This window comes from Typopeltis vanoorti, chromosome 11 (assembly GCF_054136105.1).
Source record: "Typopeltis vanoorti isolate ZY-2024b chromosome 11, IOZ_Tvanoo_1.0, whole genome shotgun sequence".
Lineage (NCBI taxonomy): Eukaryota > Metazoa > Arthropoda > Arachnida > Uropygi > Thelyphonidae > Typopeltis > Typopeltis vanoorti.
The window spans coordinates 54,389,668-54,409,858 of NC_143559.1; the positions used below are offsets into that span (position 1 = coordinate 54,389,668).

The following is a 20,191-nucleotide window of genomic DNA, read 5'->3' on the forward strand; positions in this document are numbered from 1 at the left end:
TCTGCTGGACCTTGCTAAGGCCTTTGACAGGATACCACATGGAATTCTAATCAGTAAATTGCAGCATATGGGAATGGACATAGGGTTGGTGAGATGGATAGGAGGGTGGTTGACGGAGAGATATCAGAGAGTGGTTTACTCAGGAGTAGAGTCCACAAGACGGCCTGTGACTAGTGGTGTACCACAAGGATCTGTTCTTGGACCACTGCTGTTTAATTTGTTCATAAATGATATAGGAAAGGATCTGAGAGGAACAGTTCATTTGTTTGCTGATGATGCGAAGTTGGGTAGGGCAATAGTGAATGCAGATGACGTCAAAATTTTGCAGGATGATTTGGATAGATTGGAGGTCTGGGCTAGGGAGAATGGATGTCAATTTAATGTGGCAAAATGTAAGGTTATGCATTTTGGGGTGAAAAGATGGGAGGCAGTTTACTGCATTGGTGGAACCGTGCTCCAGGAAATTGATGAGGCACGAGATTTAGGAGTGTTGGTGGATAAGGAATTGAAATTTAGGGGACACATTGCAAAAGTGGCCAAATCAGCTCATCAAATCACTTGGTTGCTGAAGAATACGTTGACAAGCAGAGACAAGCAGGTTATTGTTCCTCTGTATCGAGCCTTGATAAGACCTCATCTCGACTACTGTGCTCAGATTTGGTCACCTAGGTTTCTTCTTGATGGGGAGGAGGTGGAGAGGATCCAGAGGCGAGTGACCAAGATGATAGCAGGTCTGTGGAATGAACCGTATGAGAACAGGTTGAGGATTTGTGGGTTGCAAAAATTGGTTGATAGGCGGAGGAGGGGAGATATGATTGAGACATTCAAATTACTGAAGGGTTTCTATAAAATTAATTCAGAAGATATTTTTGAGAACAGGGCTGGTTGTGGGAGGACTAGGGGACATCCATGGAAACTGGGCAAAAGTGTGGTTAGTAAAGGTGTTAGAGCTGGGTTCTTTACTTTTAGAGTAGTGAATGAGTGGAATGCGCTCCCTGAGTCTGTGGTGGATGCTGTGACAGTGAATGAGTTTAAGGCGAGGTATGATAGATACTGTATGAATGTCGAATAGTTGTGATGAATATGATTTGGGGCCTCCCTCGATGAGTCTAATGACTCCCTGGAGTTGCCCGTAATAATAATAATAATAATAATAATAAAAAATTGCTGGGATGGTCTGGCTATTTCATCCATATTCGCCAGTAGGGAGGCTAAGTGTCGTTGATACGCACATGTAACAAGTGATAGTTTAGTTACCATTATTTGGCTAGTATTTATAAATCAGTGTACAAGTGTATACCGAATTATATTTTTAAAGTAGTTGTCGCAGTTGGTAAGAATATATTTTTTAATGAATTAATTATTCTTATTTTGCTGTTACTCATTTATTATAACAAAACAAAGATACTACCGTTTCTATTTTTGTATTTTTTTTAGCTTTTAACATTTATTTATTTTATTTATTCATATGTTTATTTTGGATTTAATAAATATTTATTTCGCTTTTGATAGTTTTGAAGAATATTTTCAATCAGAGTCTGTACTTACCAGCAAGCAAGCAAGCTACCTCTTATCCTACCGAAATAGCAATGTGGCCAGTTAGTATTAATGAACAATTTATCGAGCATATTTTAATAAATATGCCTCAGAATGTTGGTAGAATTAAATTTTAAAAAAAATAATAATACATAGAATGCTATAGAATGTATGTCAGAAATGTAAATGAATCATATTTTTACTGTAAAAAAGAGAAAGGAACAAAGGAGAAATGAGAGTGGGCAATTTTTTCAGAAACCAACAAAGCAATTTACTACTTTGTTTGTACATTGTTTTCTAAGTCAAATAATTACTTAATGAAGGGTTTTAATGACTGGAGAAATATAACACGAACCTTATGTGATCACGAGTGATCTACTGATCATATACAAGTGATGTGCACATATTGCAAAAGAAAATCAAGTTCTCTAAATGGTCGAATTGATTCTGAATTGATGAAACAAATACAATCTGAAGAATATTATTGGAGAGAGGTTTTAAAAAGAATAATAGCTACCATTAAGTTACTGATAAACTAGGGCTAGCATTTAGATGCAATACAAATGATATTTTTTCTAATTCTTGCGTAAATTATTTATCTTGTTTACATTATTTAAGTGAATTTGATTTTTTAAAACATCACATGAAAATGTATTCCACCTGTGGTTCTGGCAGATCAAATTATCTTTCTTTTCACACTAGTGATGAATTCATAGCATTAATAGTGAATAAAACAAGAGAAATCTTCTACTCCCTTTTATGTGTTACAGAGCTATCTTTAGTTCTGTAACAGAGCTAAAGATATTTTGATAGCTCTGTAACACATGTAGGCCTGTTATTACAGAGCTATCTTTAGCCATTCTAAGTTGGGTCCATCCCGAGGATAAGGTGACTAGCCTTATGCCTCCTGGTATGTTGAATGGCTGTAGCTGTGTGTGCGCTCACGGGGCTGATTTGCCTGCTTGCGAAAGGAAAAATCCCAGATAAAATTGGATAAAAACCCTGCTATCCACACCCAAGACCAGCTAACTTGGCTATATCTGAGAAATTTCCTTAAGCTTCTCACGTTAGTGACAGGAATCGAGCCCAGGATACTCCTTTCCCAGGCATATGTTTCGAAGCACCTAGCCACTTCGCTTACTGCATGGACCAAGAGAAATATTAATATCAGAAATTAAGGAAGCTGCTTATTTTGCAATAATACTTGGTTCAATGCTAGATGTTGCCCATAATGACCAACTAGCTATTATATTTAGGTACATTACCCCAAATTCTGGCATTAGATAAACGTTGATGAGGTTTATCAGTATTACATAACATAATTCCTTATATTTAGAAGAGGTACTATTAAAAATTAGAAGAATTATCTTTGGAGATAAAAATGTGCGAGAGAGCAAAGCTATGATAGCACTGCCAATATGAAAGGTGTCTATACAGGTTTACAAGCTAGGCGGAAAAAACAGTCTCTCTCTGCCCATTATATACCATGCTCTAGTCATTTCTTAAATTTAATTGGCAACTATGCCATGGTATCTTGACTGGAAGCAGTGCAATATTTTTGTTGTATTCAAAATATGTATAATTACTATTCATCTTCGACAAGAAAATGGGGTATACTCCTTAAACATTTAGAAAAAAAATTTTTAACAGTTAAGACTAAGTGAAATGAGGTGGTCTGCAAGAGCTGATGCTATGTTGGCTTTGAAACGTGGATATAAACAAATTAGAAGGGTATTAATAATGAAGGGTATTAATGATGAGCTCTCTAATAAATCTATTTATTAGAGAGCTCATCATTGGCAGAACATTTTGACAATTTAGAAACAGCAATTTTAATAGTTGTGTGGGACACTGCTGTTAAAATTTTAATTTGTTACAGTCTTTAGTTGGTTTTATTTTAGAGATATCAGAAATGGTTTTGCTACTTTAAATGAAGAAATGAATTTATTAACAGATGAGATTAAAATTTAAAGATGAGAAGGAAAGAGCGAAAAAACGAAAAAAAAAGTGTGATGAAGTTTCACAATCTAATGATGAGATTATGTTACTTGGGAAAGAAAATTTTATTGTTAACTTTTGATGCCATTTGTGATAAGCTATTTAGACATATTAGATATGTGTGACTACTTTTTTTTTTTTTTTTTTTGAAGAAAGATATAGATCAAGAGAAGTAAACTAGTATTAACAAAATTTTCCCAACTTATGGGACTGATATTGACTCAGAAAAATTTATTGATGAAGTTAAGCAGTTTTAATGATAAAGGAAGAAAATTCTTGAATTAAAAATATTTACAAATTTATAAACGATGGATTAAGGTATACTTTTCCGAACGTAGAAACAATTTTAAAAACATTTTTGATGAATTCATTTCAAATGCAAGTGCTGAACGCTCATTTTCAGTGTCGAAACTAATAAAAATTATTTAAGAAGAAACTTGCATCAAAATAAAACAAATAACCTGTCATTATTATGCATTGAATCAGATGTAATGGACTTGATTAATTATGATGACATTATAGATATATTAGCTAAAACCAAAGCCAGAAAAAAAAAACTTATTAATTTTTTTAAAAATTTTAACTGATTTATTTTTATACTTTTTTTAAATGCAAATATATGTATACCAATGCTGTGTCATTTTTATTTTATTAAAATGAGTTATTGTGGAAATGTCAACTTCTATTTTCAATAAACTAAAAAAAAATATGAATTTGATTAACTGGAATAGATATGTTCTTTTGAGGCCTCATAATGATGTTGCGCCTAGGGTCTCCAAAAGTATAAATGCAGCCCTGATTGAACGTATTTAATATGGTAATGAACTACAGAAACATCTGAGAAAAATATGCAAATTTAATATGTTAATTATTAAATTAACATTAAATGAGTGTCAAAAAAAACACATAAAAGGGGTAACTTTTGATTTCAGTATCAGAGAATGTATTTACTCTTTTTGAGATTGGGAAAATAAGTGAAGGTTCTTGACAGTATGTCTCTTTGAAAAACTCTTATCTTGAAAGCTGAAAACTATCTAAAATCAGAAACAATCTTATCCTTCCCCTGTTATTCTATAGTTATTAAAAATAACTATAGAGTAACATGTAATACCACAGTAAAAATAAATTTCTTATGTAACTATTTTGTCTTATGTATCATAGGACATCATCAGTACAAACAGTGAAGACAATAAGGAATTGAATAAAGAAATAGTAGAGTGCATGCATTACACTGGAATCCATCTTTGTATACAGTTGCATGTTCATGGAGTAAAACTGTTGGGATGAAAATAATTAAAAATAAAATATATGAGATTACAAATTTACTTAACACAATTGAGGATAACAATTTCCCACACTTTTGGAATAGTGAGGCAGTCGTTATGATTGAGGTTAAGTCGATGAAGTTATACAAAACTTCAGCACTTTCTTTGTATAAATGTTCATGTTTATATGTTGATCTATGCAGCAGCTTGGTGTTTTCCCATTGGATCCTGTGGTTAGTGTTTTGTTAATAAATTTATTTTTACTGTGGTATTACGTGTTATTCTATAGTTATGGATACTACACAGGTGTCATTATACAAGAAAAATATTTTCAACGATATTTAATTGTCTTAGTAAATGTCTGGTCAAAACATGGAGGAAAATATGTAAACCAATAAAATTAGAGATATTTTTATCAGATACGACATTAAAAAATTATAGTCTTATCATAATATTTTTGACGCAAACAGACTTTGCTACAATTATCAGGCTATTTATTGCTAGGAGAGGTCTTGTGAGTCTCTATCTTGACTGTGAGTCATTGAAAATCCTGCTCATGTATTGTCAAGGCTGTATGAATTAGCTCTGTCATGTGTTGATTTGTAAGGATTGCATGATGCTTCAAATTCACAAACTTCATTACAGAGTACAGTGATTCACAGCAGTATGTTGTGCTGAAAATTAAGATGAATCACACATTGGTTTTTCTTCAGTTCAGGATATTTTATTTCTGAAACTTGCTTTCAGAACTCAGTTGTAGACTGGGATTTTTGGATCATCTTTAAACCCAGGTCTTCCTGTAATTCTATTAATTCCATTTTCACTGCAGATAATTTTGTAACCAGAGGTTCGAGAATTGGACAATCATAATTGATCACATCAATATTGAATACATTTACAAGAAAGGCAAAGTATGGCTTCTGCAAGTCCTCAAATCTGTCTAGGAAATTATCAAGTAGTTCTTGTAATTTATCTTTGTATTCTTTCAGTTTGTGGTTTTTTATTTCAATATCAGGGAATGTATTTATTCTTCTTTTGAGATTGAGAAAGTAATTGAAGTTTCTTGATAGTATGCGTCTTTGATAAACTGTTTTATTTTGAAAACTTAAAATTGTCTGCATAAAATCAGAATCAATCTTATCCTTTCCCTGGAGTGCTAAGTTGAGAATTTGGAGATGATTCATTATATCAGTAAAGAACATTAAATCTTGCATCTATTCATTATTTTCTGTCGAAGATAGAATCTTTTCTTTTCTTCAAGAAAATCAATAATAGGCTCCAGCAGATCCACAAACCTGTTTAAGACATTGTTTGGTTGACGACCACCTCACAGTGCAGTAGAAATAGACATCACTTATTTCCCATTTAAGCTTATGAAATTGATAATTTCAAGAACAGATTTCATAACATCTTCATGCTCGAAATATCTGGCTATCAGTTGTTCACCTGGCAGCTAGATACTTCATTAAACCTGCATTTTTCCCACCATTGCAGGCACTCCATCTGTTGCAACACTGAGTATATCCCGTGGAATATCAGTATTTGTTAAGGCTCTGTCAAGCACATTTTTGATGTCAACACCACAAGTTGTTTTTTTTTAAGTGCCACTAAGTCTAACATCTCTTCTTTTACGGTTACATCAGAGCAAACATAACAAACAAATACTGCCAGTTGTGGGTTGTCTTGTATGTCTGTATATTCATCAAGAGCTAAACTGAATTCAAGAGAAATCTGTAAATCATTTTACATTTTGTCTGGTCTGGGAGACATGCCTCTGTAGTGTGGTGTGAAACTGGTATTTGTGCTATTAGTCACTGAAGTTTTGTGTTGTTTGGATCTAATGCTGCAACAACTTCAGCTATATTCTTCTTAACAAATTTGCCATTAGAATACGGTCATTTAGAATGAGCAATATTCCATGATATAACAAAACTAGCTTTGGTCATATATCGACTCCTTACTGTCTCATTCACATGTTGACATTCAGTCTGCTGGCTATTTATCGATGATTTTAACACAGTTAACTTGCTTTCTGTACTTCTGGTTTAGCTGGATAATCAGACAAAAACTTTGATTTATTTCATTATGGAATTTCAAGTTACTGGCTTTGTAATAACTGAATAATAAGACACAAAGGTTTACCTCTAACAGTAAATGCAAAATTTTCCTCCCACTCTTGGTTAAAATTTGTTTTCCTGTTCATACTGTTGCTTCTTTTGCATCAAAAACCTGACATATGGAAATGCAGCTGGAGTAGATGAAATCAGCCAGAAATGCTTAAATATGGAAGTATAAAAGTTTTACAGTGGCTGCATTGCATAATTCAGAAGGCCTGGTAAGAGGGTTGAATTCCAGATGATTAGAGCAGACCTCTTATAGTATCTGTCTGTAAAAAGGGAAGTAAAATTGAATGTGAGAATAGAGGTATTTCCTTGCTGAGTGTTTGGTAAGATTTATGCAAGTATACTTGAGAAATGGCTAAGAAAAATTCTGGAAGGGAAGCTTGGTGAAGAACAAGCTGGATTCAGGCCAAATAGAGATTGTCAGAATCAGATTTTCACTTTAAGACAAATAGTTGGGAAATCTTGGGAATATAACAAAGATTTGTATTTATCTGGACAAGGCATATGACAAGGTGCAAAGAAGAAAGCTCTTCAAAATGTTACAGTTATATGGTGTAAATGGGATATTATATCAAGCAATACATATCTCTAATTTTAACTTATAAGTTAGCAGTTAGAATTGAAGAAGGTACAGGAAGATGGTTTTGAGGTAAATCAGGGTGCGACAAGGATCTCCACTGTTATTCATTATCTATATGGATCACATTATGAAGAAAAGTGGTATGAAATATGATATCAAAATTGGTGATATTAATCTTTGTTCTTTACTTTATGCAGATGATATTATACTTATGAATAAATCTGGTGCAAGTCTGCAAGATTTTCCTGAATAAATTGAATAACTGTTGTAATAAATTTGGTATGAAAATCAGCACTAAAAAGACAGATAATGAAAATAGGCAGAAACATTGAAAATATAAACTGTATATTGAATAGTGAACCTATAGAACAAGTAAAAAACATTTCAGCCATTTAGGCACAATATTTAGTGAAGATGGTAAATTAAATATGGAAATAGACAACAGAAACAACAAAGTTGGTATGGTAGGAAGTCAATTGAATAAATCTACATGGAATAACAGTGAAATTAGTCAAAACACTAAACTAGCTGCATACAAGATGGTGTGCAGACCAATTTTAACTTATGGATCCAAGAGCTAGGCTAGAAATAAAAATACTAGATCAAAAACTAGAGACCTCTGATATGAGAGTTCTGAAAAATCTTAGTATAGTGAACATATGGCATTAGTGGCAGTATCACATTAAAAATGAGAGGATATTAGGAAAGAACTTGCCATTGTTAGTATTTAGGAATGTGTTAGTAGAGCTAATCTCAGGTGGTATGGTGACTTAAACAGAATGGGAGAGGAAAGATTAGCAAAACAAGTGTTCTTTGCCAGATTGACAAGAAAAAGATCCAGAGGAAGACCAGGATGTAGATGGATTGATACAGTAAAAAGCACCTTAAAAGACAAATATTACATTCTGATAATATTGCAGTCTTAACAGATTAATTTGGAGAAAAATTATTAATCAGAAGTTAGTTTCACTGTCCTCAATTTCACTATCCACAACACAGCCGCACAGGCCACAATCTCGCGATCACAAGACATTTGCACTAAAACTAACATTGTCAGCACAGGCATGTATGATTACTGATTCTTCAGCACAATTCCTTTGTAATCCTTGCTGATCCAAAATTTCTTTATTTCCTAACTCAAATGTAGCATTAAATTTATCATTTCAATTCTTAAATATATTTACTCCCCATGAATAACATTAAACATAACATTTTAATCCAGTGGATTAAAACGTCATGTTTAATCCACTGGATTTTCTTTATGTTTTAATCCACTGAGAGTCCATAAATCCACTGGATTTATGGATTCTCAGTTTTAACCTGATAAATAATTATAAAGTTTGAAAATATTTGATTTACCTGATATATTAATTGTGATCCAAAAAGGTGCTGAACCAACATGTTTCTGCGAGCTACACATTATATGACAAAGAGCCACATGTGGCTTTCAAGCTGCAGTTTGGCTATTCCTGATCTAAATATTATATGGACACCTTCATATTCAAGGATATGTCTAGGAAGTGCCCTTCATAAGTTATGCAGTAGCTAAGTACACTACACATAATTTCTATCATTAATTTCATGCATGCATCCAAGCTTTCATTCAAACCTCCCAGATATATCTGGTTTATCTGATAATTCATTCACTCTTTTACTGAAAACAGCAGCAGTTTCTATGAGTGCTTGATGCCAAAACCATTCAGGTGGAATCCATCCTGCAAGTACAGTTCCTTTTGACCTTCAAAGTCACCCAATATATCTTCATACTGGACACTCCTATTCTGTTGGCTCATTTGCAAATGCAGTTCTCCTCTTCACGTCACTTCTGTCATACCATGGCAATAGACTCTTATTCTTTACTCTTTTGTTCTCTTTTGCCTCGCTGAACAGCCTTTCATATTTTCTTTCATATGATACTTTTCTGATCCATTATAAGAAATGATGGTCAATGTGAAGATGAAATTAAAAAGGATAGTTTTTTTTTGGGGGGGGGGAGCTACTATGTTAAAGTTGACAAATTATGAAAAATAGATGTTAGTAAGGCCACATAAGTCATACTTATTAAAGCAATGATATTTCTAGTAGCGATGTAATGTATGAGTGTGAAAGCTGAATCATTAAGAAGAAAGAAAATTAATTCATCATTTAAATTATAGACATACAGAAAACAAAATCCTGTTGGCTGCAAGAATAAAGTTTTAGAGAATATAAAGGCAAAATTCTCCTTGCAGGCAATGAGAATTTTGATGAGAAAATTGATGTACTTTTGGCATGTTATACAAGCATAATCTTTGAAAAAGGCATTGTGTTGGAGAACATTGAGGGCATGAGAAGGAGAGGAAAACACATTGAAAGTATCAGATGAATATGAAATTATGAAATAATTTCATATTCATCTGATCATTTTCATATTCATAGATGAATAACATAAAGGAACTTATTGACATGAATTTGCAACTGCTGAAAGAAGACAGACCAAGTGAGATGGAGAGCCTATGTTCAAGATTACAATCATCATCGTCATCAAATTCCTGCCATGTACCCTCAAGGGGTGTACAGGATATAGTATTACATGAAAAAAATTACTTCATTACTAACTTCCTATCTACAATTTTCCTCCAAATCAGTCTGTTACTTGTCAAGACTCCAACATTATCAGCTCTTATATTTCTATTATCTAAGGCACTTTGTACCGTATCAATCCACCTATATCTTGGTATTCCTCTGGGTCGTTTTGCTGCCAACCTGGCAGAGAACACTTGTTTTGCTAATCTTTCTTTCGCCCATGTTTAAGTGACCATACCACCTGAGATTAGCTCTGCTAACCTGGATGCTGACAATGTCAAGTTCTTTCCTAATATCCTCGTTTTTAATATCATATTGCCATTGATGCCATCTGTTCACGCCTATAATCTTTCTCAGGACTCTCATATCTGTGGTCTCTAGTCTTTGGTCAAGTGTTTTACTTCTGACCCAGCTCTCAGATCCATAAGTTAAAACTGGTTTGAACACCGTCTTGTATACAGCTAATTTAGTGTTCCGACTAATTTCTCTCTTATTCCATATAAATTTATTCAGTTGACTTCCCACCATACCAGCTTTGCTGATTCTGTTGTCTATTTCTATATTTAATTTATCATCTTCACTAAAAATCGTGCCTAAGTAGCTGAAATGTTTTACTTGTTCCACAGGTTCTCCATTCACAACACAGTTGACATTTTCAATAATTCTGCCTATTTTCATTGTCTTTGTCTTTTTATTGCTGACTTACATACCATATCTATTACAACAGTTATTCAATTTAGTCAGAGAATCTTGCAGACTTGGAGCGGATTTATTTAGAAGTATAACATCATCTCCATAAAGCAAAGAGCTGACATTAACATCTCCAATTTTGATATCATGTTTAATACCACTTTCCTTCATAATGTGATCCATATAGATAATGAATAACAGAGGGGATAATGTACATCCTTGTCTCAAGATTACAAAGTGTTGAAAAAGACTGGATGTCACATAACAACAACAACAGGCTGGGATTAGCTGAAGAGGAGTGAATTGCACAGACAGACAAACAGATATCCTTATGGATACCAGTAGGACTGTTATTATGGTTAAGTTCAAATGTGGAGAAATAAACTGAAGTAAAGAAAAAGTATGCAAGATGAAGGAAAGAGAATTTGTAGAGTTCTTACTGTATAACTACCTTAAGCAGCATGTGATAGAAAAACTCACCATGCGGGAATATTTGATCAAGTAACAGCATCTGATAATCTGCATATAAATGAGGTGGTGTTTTGTCTTAAATTGGAGAGGTGAGTGGTTTTGAATTCTAGATGACAGCAAATCATGTAAAGAGCACTGTATGTAGAACTATTAACACAAATGAGAATCATGGGCATGTTCTAGAACAAGTGTTAGTCTCCAAAATGCAGTCAATGCTGAACAGCAGTAAAATTTGGGATACTGAGGTGGTCACTATAGAGAATCCTTAAGGAGCTAGGTGTCTTTTCGTATGTCATTCAGTGTTTAACAGAAATGGATTATGCTGCATAGTGGGAATATTGTGCTCTTGAGCTGACCAGTGTCTATGAAGATCTGTCCTTCCTTCATAATGTCTGGTTCTCGGATGAAGCGCATTTCCATCGAAGTGGTCATGTAAACAGACGAACCTGCAGGTTTCTTGGTTTCTCAAGACCTGAATTTGTCCAAGAGAAACCTTTCACAGCGAGAAGGTCACTGCATGGTGCACGGTTTCTGGCCATGCATAAATGGGCCCTACTTTATTAAAGACGATGATGTAACCATGACCTTGAATAACGAACACTACATCAAGAATGTGTTGGTTCTGTTCACCTAGGATTTGCATAAGATGTGTTGTGCAAAAAACATTTAATTTCATGCACAGGTATTCCAACAGGACAGAACAACCTGTCACACATCACATGGTTCTAGCGCCTATTTATGAGAACACTTCCTGGAGGCTCATTTCGAGGTTCACAGAATTCCCGTACCCTTCAAATTCTCCTGATCTAGCATCACTTGATGCCTTTGCTTTGGGTATGTTGAAGGAATGAATATTCCACCATGACCTGCCTTCAAACCTTGATGAACTAAGGAATAAAATTACACAATATTTCCAGCAGTTGTCTCAACCCTTATTCTCCAAGATGACAGAGAACCTTTGCATGTGCTACAAAACCTGTCTTGAAAGACAAGGTAGGTTCCCATTTCAAGCACTTAATCTACCATCATAAATGCTTTATTCGACCAAGATTCCACCATTAGTTGTGGATGTAGATATCATCATGTGTAAATACATATTTCTTTGTTAATAAACCTGTTTACTTCTTAACATATATCATTGTAGTTATTCAGTACTGTTTTTTGCACCATACTGATCATAACATCAGGCTGAGCGGTATGGGATCCTCAGAATGATAATTCATAGAGCTAACGTTATTTATTCAAGTGATGCAGAGTTTTCCACACCTTTTTTTTTTTTTGGCCAATGGCTGCAGCTTCTACAAATAGATAAAATACTACATACTTCTACTTCCATAGTCGCAAGATCAAAACAGCACTATTTCCTATCCTATATACAGGGTGTTCGGGATAAATTTGACAGTTTCGTAAGGAAAAAGAAAATCTTCTTTGTATCTATTAAATTTAATGAATTGACAAAAAAACATTACAGGCAGAGTTAATTACAATACTATCAACAAGATTTACTCAAAATAACCACCATTAGCATCGATCACAGCTTCAATTCTGCTTCGGAACCTCGAACAAGCTGATGCTACAGTCTCCCTGGGAAGGGCCGCAAAAACTGTTTTAATTTTATCCATTAACTGGGCTTTTGTATTACTGGAAGTGCGATTGGTGTCTTTTTCAACTGCACCTCATACAAAATAATCCATGGGGTTAAGGTCTGGGGAGTTTGGAGGCCAAACATTTGGACTGGTGAAGTCGTAGAAATTTTCAGACAACCATTTTTGACTTTTCCCAGAGGTGTGGCAAGGGGCCGAATCCTGCTGCCATACATACGGCCTACCATTGGCTACCCTTGTTATCCAGGGCTTGACTACAGTTAGCAACTCCACGAACAAAGCCCGAATTCCAATGCCAGGGTTCTTCAACACCTGTTCCTGCAGATTTGCGAGGAATTCTGCTGTACGAACGCAATCAGATCGTCTGCTAGGGATCTTTCTTCTTGCTACATCCTCGTAGTCACCATTGCAAGTCTCTAGTTCATGCCTGATTGTTTTTACTGTATTCAGGGAGCATTGGGCAGCAGTCGTAATATCCTTATTTTGATGGCGGGCACGAATCATCATGATACAAGTTATTCTCTTCCATGATTCAGGTGGGTTCCAGCTATCCATCCTTTCTGACATCTTGTATATGAATGAAGAAGGGTCCAAACTTTTAAATGAAGAGAAGTGTGTGTTAATACATGTAACTTACGGAAAAATATAATTAATTATAAATATGTCAAATTTATCCCGAACACCCTGTATCTGGACATTTGAAAAAGATCTGATTTGAAGTGCAGTTTGAAAACTTAGCATGATAATTATAAATCAACTTCAGTTCAACTGAAATAAACTTCTTATAATGCAAAATGATAGGACACCAAATTACGACTGTGCCTATAAGGCACTGGTTGAGATTTTTCATAGGATTATAATGAATGAGTTTGTTATAATAATATTTGCTTTTGGGAGAGATGACTATTGTGACTATTCATAATACTCACATTTAACAAATGCATTGATTTAGATTATACTACGTATTTATTTTTAGGTACACTGGTCACAAGAACAAGCAGTATAGTATAAATAGTTGTCTTAGCAGTAGTGATACTGAAGTTATTTCTGGATCAGAAGATGGATCTGTTTACTTCTGGGACCTAGTAGAGGTGTGTGTATTTATAAACGAGATCTCCAAGGAGTCAGACTCATTGAGGAAGGCCACATATTACATGCACCAGCTATCATACTTGTTCTTGAATTCATTCACACTGCTTGCACACACAACATCCAATGGCAATCCATTCCAGTTAACCACCACTCTTTGAGAGAAAAATCTAGATCTCACCTCCCTTCTTAGCAGCATTCATTCTCAGCTTCCAGGGATGTCTTCTTGTCCTTTCTCTACCCTCCATAAATTGAAAAATTCCATCAACTAAAATCTTGTATGACCCTTTCAGAAGTTTAAGTCAAAATCATATCATCCCCCTCTTTCTCCTGTTAGTGTCTGCAGTCTACAAATTCTCAATCTGTCTTCATAATCACTATTTCATAATCTTGATGTCATTTTTAACACTGTTCTTTGCATTTTCTCCACTGTATCAGAATCGCCACGAGACCAGACCTGTGCACAGTAGTCCAAGTGAGGTTTTATCAAGGCCTTGTAAAGAGGGAAAAATGACATTTTTGTCTTTACATGTAAAAGTTCATTTCAACATTGTAGTTATCTCTTGACTTATATTTGCAATCTTTGCTACATAGCTCCTGAACTTCAACTTCCTGTCTACTAATACTGCAAGATCCCTAGCCTGATCAGTTTCTTATAGCATAATCTCATCATTATAAGAAGACATTGGATATCTAATCACACCAAAGTGCATGACTTCACATTTACTGACATTGAACTGACATCCATTTTCCCATGCCAACAATTCCAGCCTATTCAAATCATTCTGCAATTATTTGCATATCAGTCACATTCCTTAATACTCTACTATTTTTGCATCATCAGCAAATAGCTGTATGTTGCCTGTTAAATCTTTCCAGTATCATTAATGTACAGATTGAATAACAGTAGATGAAGGATTGATCCTTGTGGCACACTACTGGTTACCTTAAATCTTGTAGACTCACATCTCCTGTATACCACTTTTTGATATCTGTCAGTTAGCCACCCTGTTATCCATGCTTTGGATTATATTTTATAATCCAAACCCATATTTTCCAGTTTATGCAACAGTCTTCCATGCTGTATTCTGTCAAAAAGCCTTAGCAAAATCCAAAAGTATCATGGTGCATCCATTCTCCTTGTTTAGCTCAGTGGAAACATTATTATAAAATGTGAGCAAGTTACTAAAACATGACTTTCCCTTAGTAAAACCTATGCTGTTCATTGCAAAGTAGAGATTCTCCGTCAACCCATTTCTGAATGCTAGTCCTAACCAACTTTTCCAAAATCTTCACACCACTCTTGAGATACTGATTGGTCAATAATTGGATATGCCTGTCTTTGCACCACCCTTGTGCATTGGGATTAAGATACATTCTTTCCACTTGTGGAATTTTCCCTGGTCTGAGACCCAAATTACATAGCCTGGTCAAAGAAATAACCAGTTTAGCTGAACATTCTTTTAGCATCTGTGCTTATATTCCATCAGTTCCTGTTGCAGAAGTCTTATTCAGTTTGTGCAACAGCTCTAGTATGTGCAACATTGAACTCATCACTAGCTCTTCATTGTATGAGGAGGAGGAATTATTAGAGCTGTTGCACAAACTGAATATGAATTCTACAACAGGAACTGATGGAATATAAGCACAGATGCTTATATTCCAAAGCCAACAACACCAGGTTGATAGCTTTTAGCAAAATGGCTACTCATTAGTCGAACAATCACTTCTGCATCAGTCACCTGAATATCATCTGCATTCAGTAGTTATTCTTTCAAATTCATTCTTTTACTTGCAGCATAACAATAGAATTCTTTTGGGTTGTCTATAACTTGCAAAGCCAGTTTCTTTTCATACTCAGCTTTCCGTACAACACTTGAGACTCTTTTGGCATGCTAACCTATAATTATAATATCTGACATCATCCTTATGCACACAGTATTACTTCCACATCACCTTTTTCTTATGAATCGCTTGCATAATTAGATTATACATCCATTTCACTCCTACTCTATTTATTTTTTGAACTCTAGGGACATAATTCTGATATTGCATCATTTAAGTATTTTTCAAACACCTCGTACGCACTATCGATATCCTTTCCATCCAATAGCTGATACCATGGTGTAAAATCCAGCATACTCCCCAGACGTAAAATAGATCTATTTTAAATCAAATGGCTATTGACCTAAAAATGAACTGCTGTGTTTGTTTACAAATGCCAGAAGTATCAGAAATAAGGGGATGAAATGGTTTCAGTGATTGAGTTTATTCGCCCCAAGATCATTGGAATAAGTAAAACATGATTGAATGAAGATGATATCATAACAGGAATAGAAATTGAAGGATATAGTATTTTTCGCAAGATGGAAAGGGAAAGGGGGGGGGGAGATGCTGCTAATGATAGCAGGGGAATTAAGTTTACATAAGCTAGACATGAAAGAGGGAAATAGTGGCAATGGTTATGAGGCAGTGTGGTGTAACGTGGAGGTTGAGAGTAAGACATATTTAGTTGGACGTTGTTAAAGGCCTGAGAATGTGGAGGGTGATGGTGATGAAATGTATAAATAACTTGGATTAATGAACAAAGGAAGAGTAATTATGGATGATTTTAATTATGGTGGTGTAAATTGGAATGTAGAGATAGCATTTAGGAATAAGGAAAATGAATTTCTCGAGTTCTTGAGAGATAACTATCTCAGGCAGTATGTAAAGGAAGGCATGCGAGGATCGAGATTTCTAGATCTGATCATTTCATCAGAGGATGTAATTGTGAGAGGGGTTTCACACTTTCCTCTGGTTGGTGAAAGTAATCATGAACTAATCACCTCTGTTGTGGCTAGTCATATGCAGACTTTTGTGAGGAAAGGATATATATGGAATTATTAGTCTGGTGATTATGACAAGCTTAGGAGACAGCTTGGAGCTATAACATGGTATGAAGAGTTGAATTGTAAGGAAATAAATGCTGCATGAGAACTGACAAAGAAATACATAACATCAATGTGTGAATGTATTCCAAAGGCCAAAAGGCTGAATAAGGTAGGTGTAAAATGGATGAATGTGGAGCTTAAGCATGAAATCTGAAAAAAGAAAGTACTTTGGAGGAAGTACAAGATGAATAATGGTAATAATCAATCACATGAAGAGTATAAAGAACAAGCCAGGAGAGTAACTCAGTTAGTAAGGAAAACAAAAGTAGAGTGTGAGCAAATCAGGCAAAGAAAAACCCTAGACAGTTTTTTTAGATATATGGCAAGTAGAAGGAAGAATAATCATGGTAAGATTAAGTTTAAGGATGAGAGTGGTAGAATGGTAACTGCTGCAAAAGACATTGCTGAGGTATTCAGTGATCAATTTATAAGGGTGTTTCATCCTGATCAGGGTGGAATCATGAGGAAATTAAGTGTTGAGGATAGGAGGAGATGGCTTAATTGTGAGTGAGCAAGAGGTATTTCAGGAAATAAATAACCTTGATGTCAATAAGGCGATAGGATTTGATGACATATCACCATGCATCTTAAGGGAATGTTCCAGGGAATTGGCAGTGACATTGGCATGCCTGTTTAATAAGTCTTTATAACAGCACAGATTCCAAGGGAGTGGATGAAGGGTAAAATTGTTCCACTGCTTAAAGGTGGAGATAACAGTGCAGCTTTCAAATTATAGGCTGATCGTTATATCAGGAGTTGTGGTGAAGGTACTGGAGAGATTGGTGAGAAGTAGGATACAGAAATTGGTTGATAACAGCAGTGTTTAACTAACTTATGTACTATAACAAGGTGACAAATACCTTGGACAGGGGAGATGCATATATGAGGATGGTCTGAAAAGTTCTTGGCCTTGACCATAGATGGCAACACTATCAACAAGATTTTTTTTTCCCTAAGTTGGTACATCTGTATAAGCATCCATGTGAAATTGCAAGTCACTATATCAAGTAGTTTGTTTTATACAGCTGTCTGAAGTAAAAGTGTTGTCTTTATCCCTGCAAATGGATAAAATTGAGTATCATGTGGTTATAAAATTTGTAAAAGAAGGTTTAACACTAAAAGAAATTCATTCGAAGTTCATAAAAGTTTATGGACACTCTTCTCGTTCGTTTTCGACAAGTAAGAAATATGGCCGTACCAGCCTTGAAGATGATCCACACGAAGGACATACAAAAAGTGTAACAACACCAGAAATCATTGATCAAGTGCATGATATGGTATTGGATGACCGATGAGTCAAAGTGTGTGAAATTGCTGAGACTATAGGCATTTCAAAAGAACGTGCAGGATATATTTTGCACGAAGAATTGCAAATGAAAAAGCTTTGCACAAGATGGGTGCCTCGCTTGCTCACAGCAGATCAAAAACGCACTCGCATGAAAATCTCTAAACAGTGCTTGGAGCGTTTTAACATGAATAAAACTGATTTTGTGTGTTGATTTATTACTGTGGATGAGACTTGGATTCACCATTACACACCAGAATCCAAACAGCAGTCAAAACAGTGGACAGAAGCCGGTTATTCAGCGCCAAAGAAGATAAAGTTGGTTCTATCAGCAGGAAAAGTCATGGCATCGGTGTTTTGGGATGCTAAAGTCATTTTGTTTATTGATTATCTTGAAAAGGGTAAAACAATAACCAGGGATTATTATTCCGATCTTTTAACCAGACTAGACGAAAAAATTCATGAGAAAAGATCTGGTTTGCAGAAGGGAAAAAAACATCTTTCATCAGGACAATGCACCTGCCCACAAACATGTTTTGGCAATGGGGAAATTAAGGAATCTGCACTATGAATTGTTGGAACATCCATCCTGTTCTCCAGATTTGGCTCACTCTGACTTCTGTCTCTTCCTTAAACTAAAACTCTTCCTCGCTAGTCAGCGTTTTTCTTCAAATCAAGAGTTGATTGCAGCTGTAGAGAAATTTTGCAGATCTTACTGAGAACCACTACAGAGATGGGATAATGGTGCTGGAGTATCGCTGGAATAAACGTATTAGTCTTAAGGGAGAATGAAGGGAGATTAAGGGATATTGAAAAATAAAAATAATTTTGAAATTATAAATTCTTTTTTTTTTTTCATTGTTAAGCTGAGAGCTTTTCAGACCACCCTCGTACAGTGGTGTACTTTGATTTTGCAGTGGTGTTTGATAACTGCCACATGACAAGCTCTTAAATAAATTGAAACAGATGGGATTAGATAAGACATCTGAGCTGGATCAGTGACTGGCTGTTGGATAGGTATCAAAAAGTTGTATGTGGGGTATAGTATCCTGAAAGAGAAAGGTCACTAGTGGTGTGCTGCAGGGGTCAGTTTTGGATCCATTGTTGTTCAGTTTGTATGCTAATGATATTGGGATGGGTTTACTAGTGATATGCAGCTGTTTGCAGATAATGCAAAACTGGGGAAAGCAATGCAGAGTTAAGCGGATGTTATGGCCTTGCCAGAGGACTTGAATAGATTGCATGAATGGGCAGGTAAGTGGAACTGTCAGTTCAATGTTGTAAAGTTTAAGGATTTTTAGATTTGCTAAGCAAAGATGGGATGTACAGTATACACTTGGTGGGGAAACTTTAATGGAAATATAGGAGATGAGAGATCTATGAATTATGGTGGACAAAGACCTGAAATTCAGAGGCCACATTGCACAAGTTGTGAAGATGTCACATTGAATAATAGCAATGATGCAGAGGACGTGACATACAGAAATAGAGAGGTTATGATGCCATTGTATAAGGCCTTGATCAGGCCTCATATGAATTATTGTGCACAGATTTGGTCGCCAGGTTTTCATGTTAACGAGGATATGTTTGTAAGGGTCCAGAGAAGATTCAGAAAGGTGGTCAGTGGTGTTTGGAATATGGAGTAAGAGCAGATTAAGAGAATGTAAGTTGCAGAGCCTTGTGAATAGGAGGAAGAGAGTGAGGGAGGGGGGAAGATATGATAAGACATATAAGCTAGTCAGGGGTTGTTATCGGGTCGACATGGAAGAGATTTTTCATAGAATGGGAGGGGGAGAGAGAGGGGTAGAACAAGAAGCCATTGCTGGAAACTGTATAAGGAGGGTGTGAGGAGTAGGTTCTTTGCATGGGGAGTGGTTGGTGAGTGGAATGCATTGCCCGAGTGTTGTGGGTGCAGACAAATTGGATCAATTCAAAGCACGTTTGGATGAGCATTGTGTGTACCTCCTAAGATGAGTCTCTGACTCTATGGATGTCAGATATTATCAATAATAATAATTTCCTGCTTTGTAGTTCAGCATGTAACCTTTTCTG

The 20,191-nt window shown here is 35.4% G+C and overlaps 1 protein-coding gene across 3 annotated transcripts in view; it reads left to right on the forward strand.

Moving 5' to 3' along the window:
• LOC150101590 (WD repeat domain-containing protein 83-like) overlaps positions 1-20,191 on the forward strand; it is a 141,927-nt gene that overhangs the window by 95,309 nt on the left and 26,427 nt on the right. For 2 of the 3 annotated variants that reach the window (XM_090400397.1, XM_090400399.1), the window contains one exon: positions 13,809-13,923. The exons of the other annotated variant lie outside the window; for it this stretch is intronic. In XM_090400397.1, coding sequence (XP_090256523.1) covers positions 13,809-13,923 — 115 coding nt within the window. The remainder of the gene's footprint in view (positions 1-13,808; positions 13,924-20,191) is intronic. 3 annotated transcript variants of the gene reach the window in all.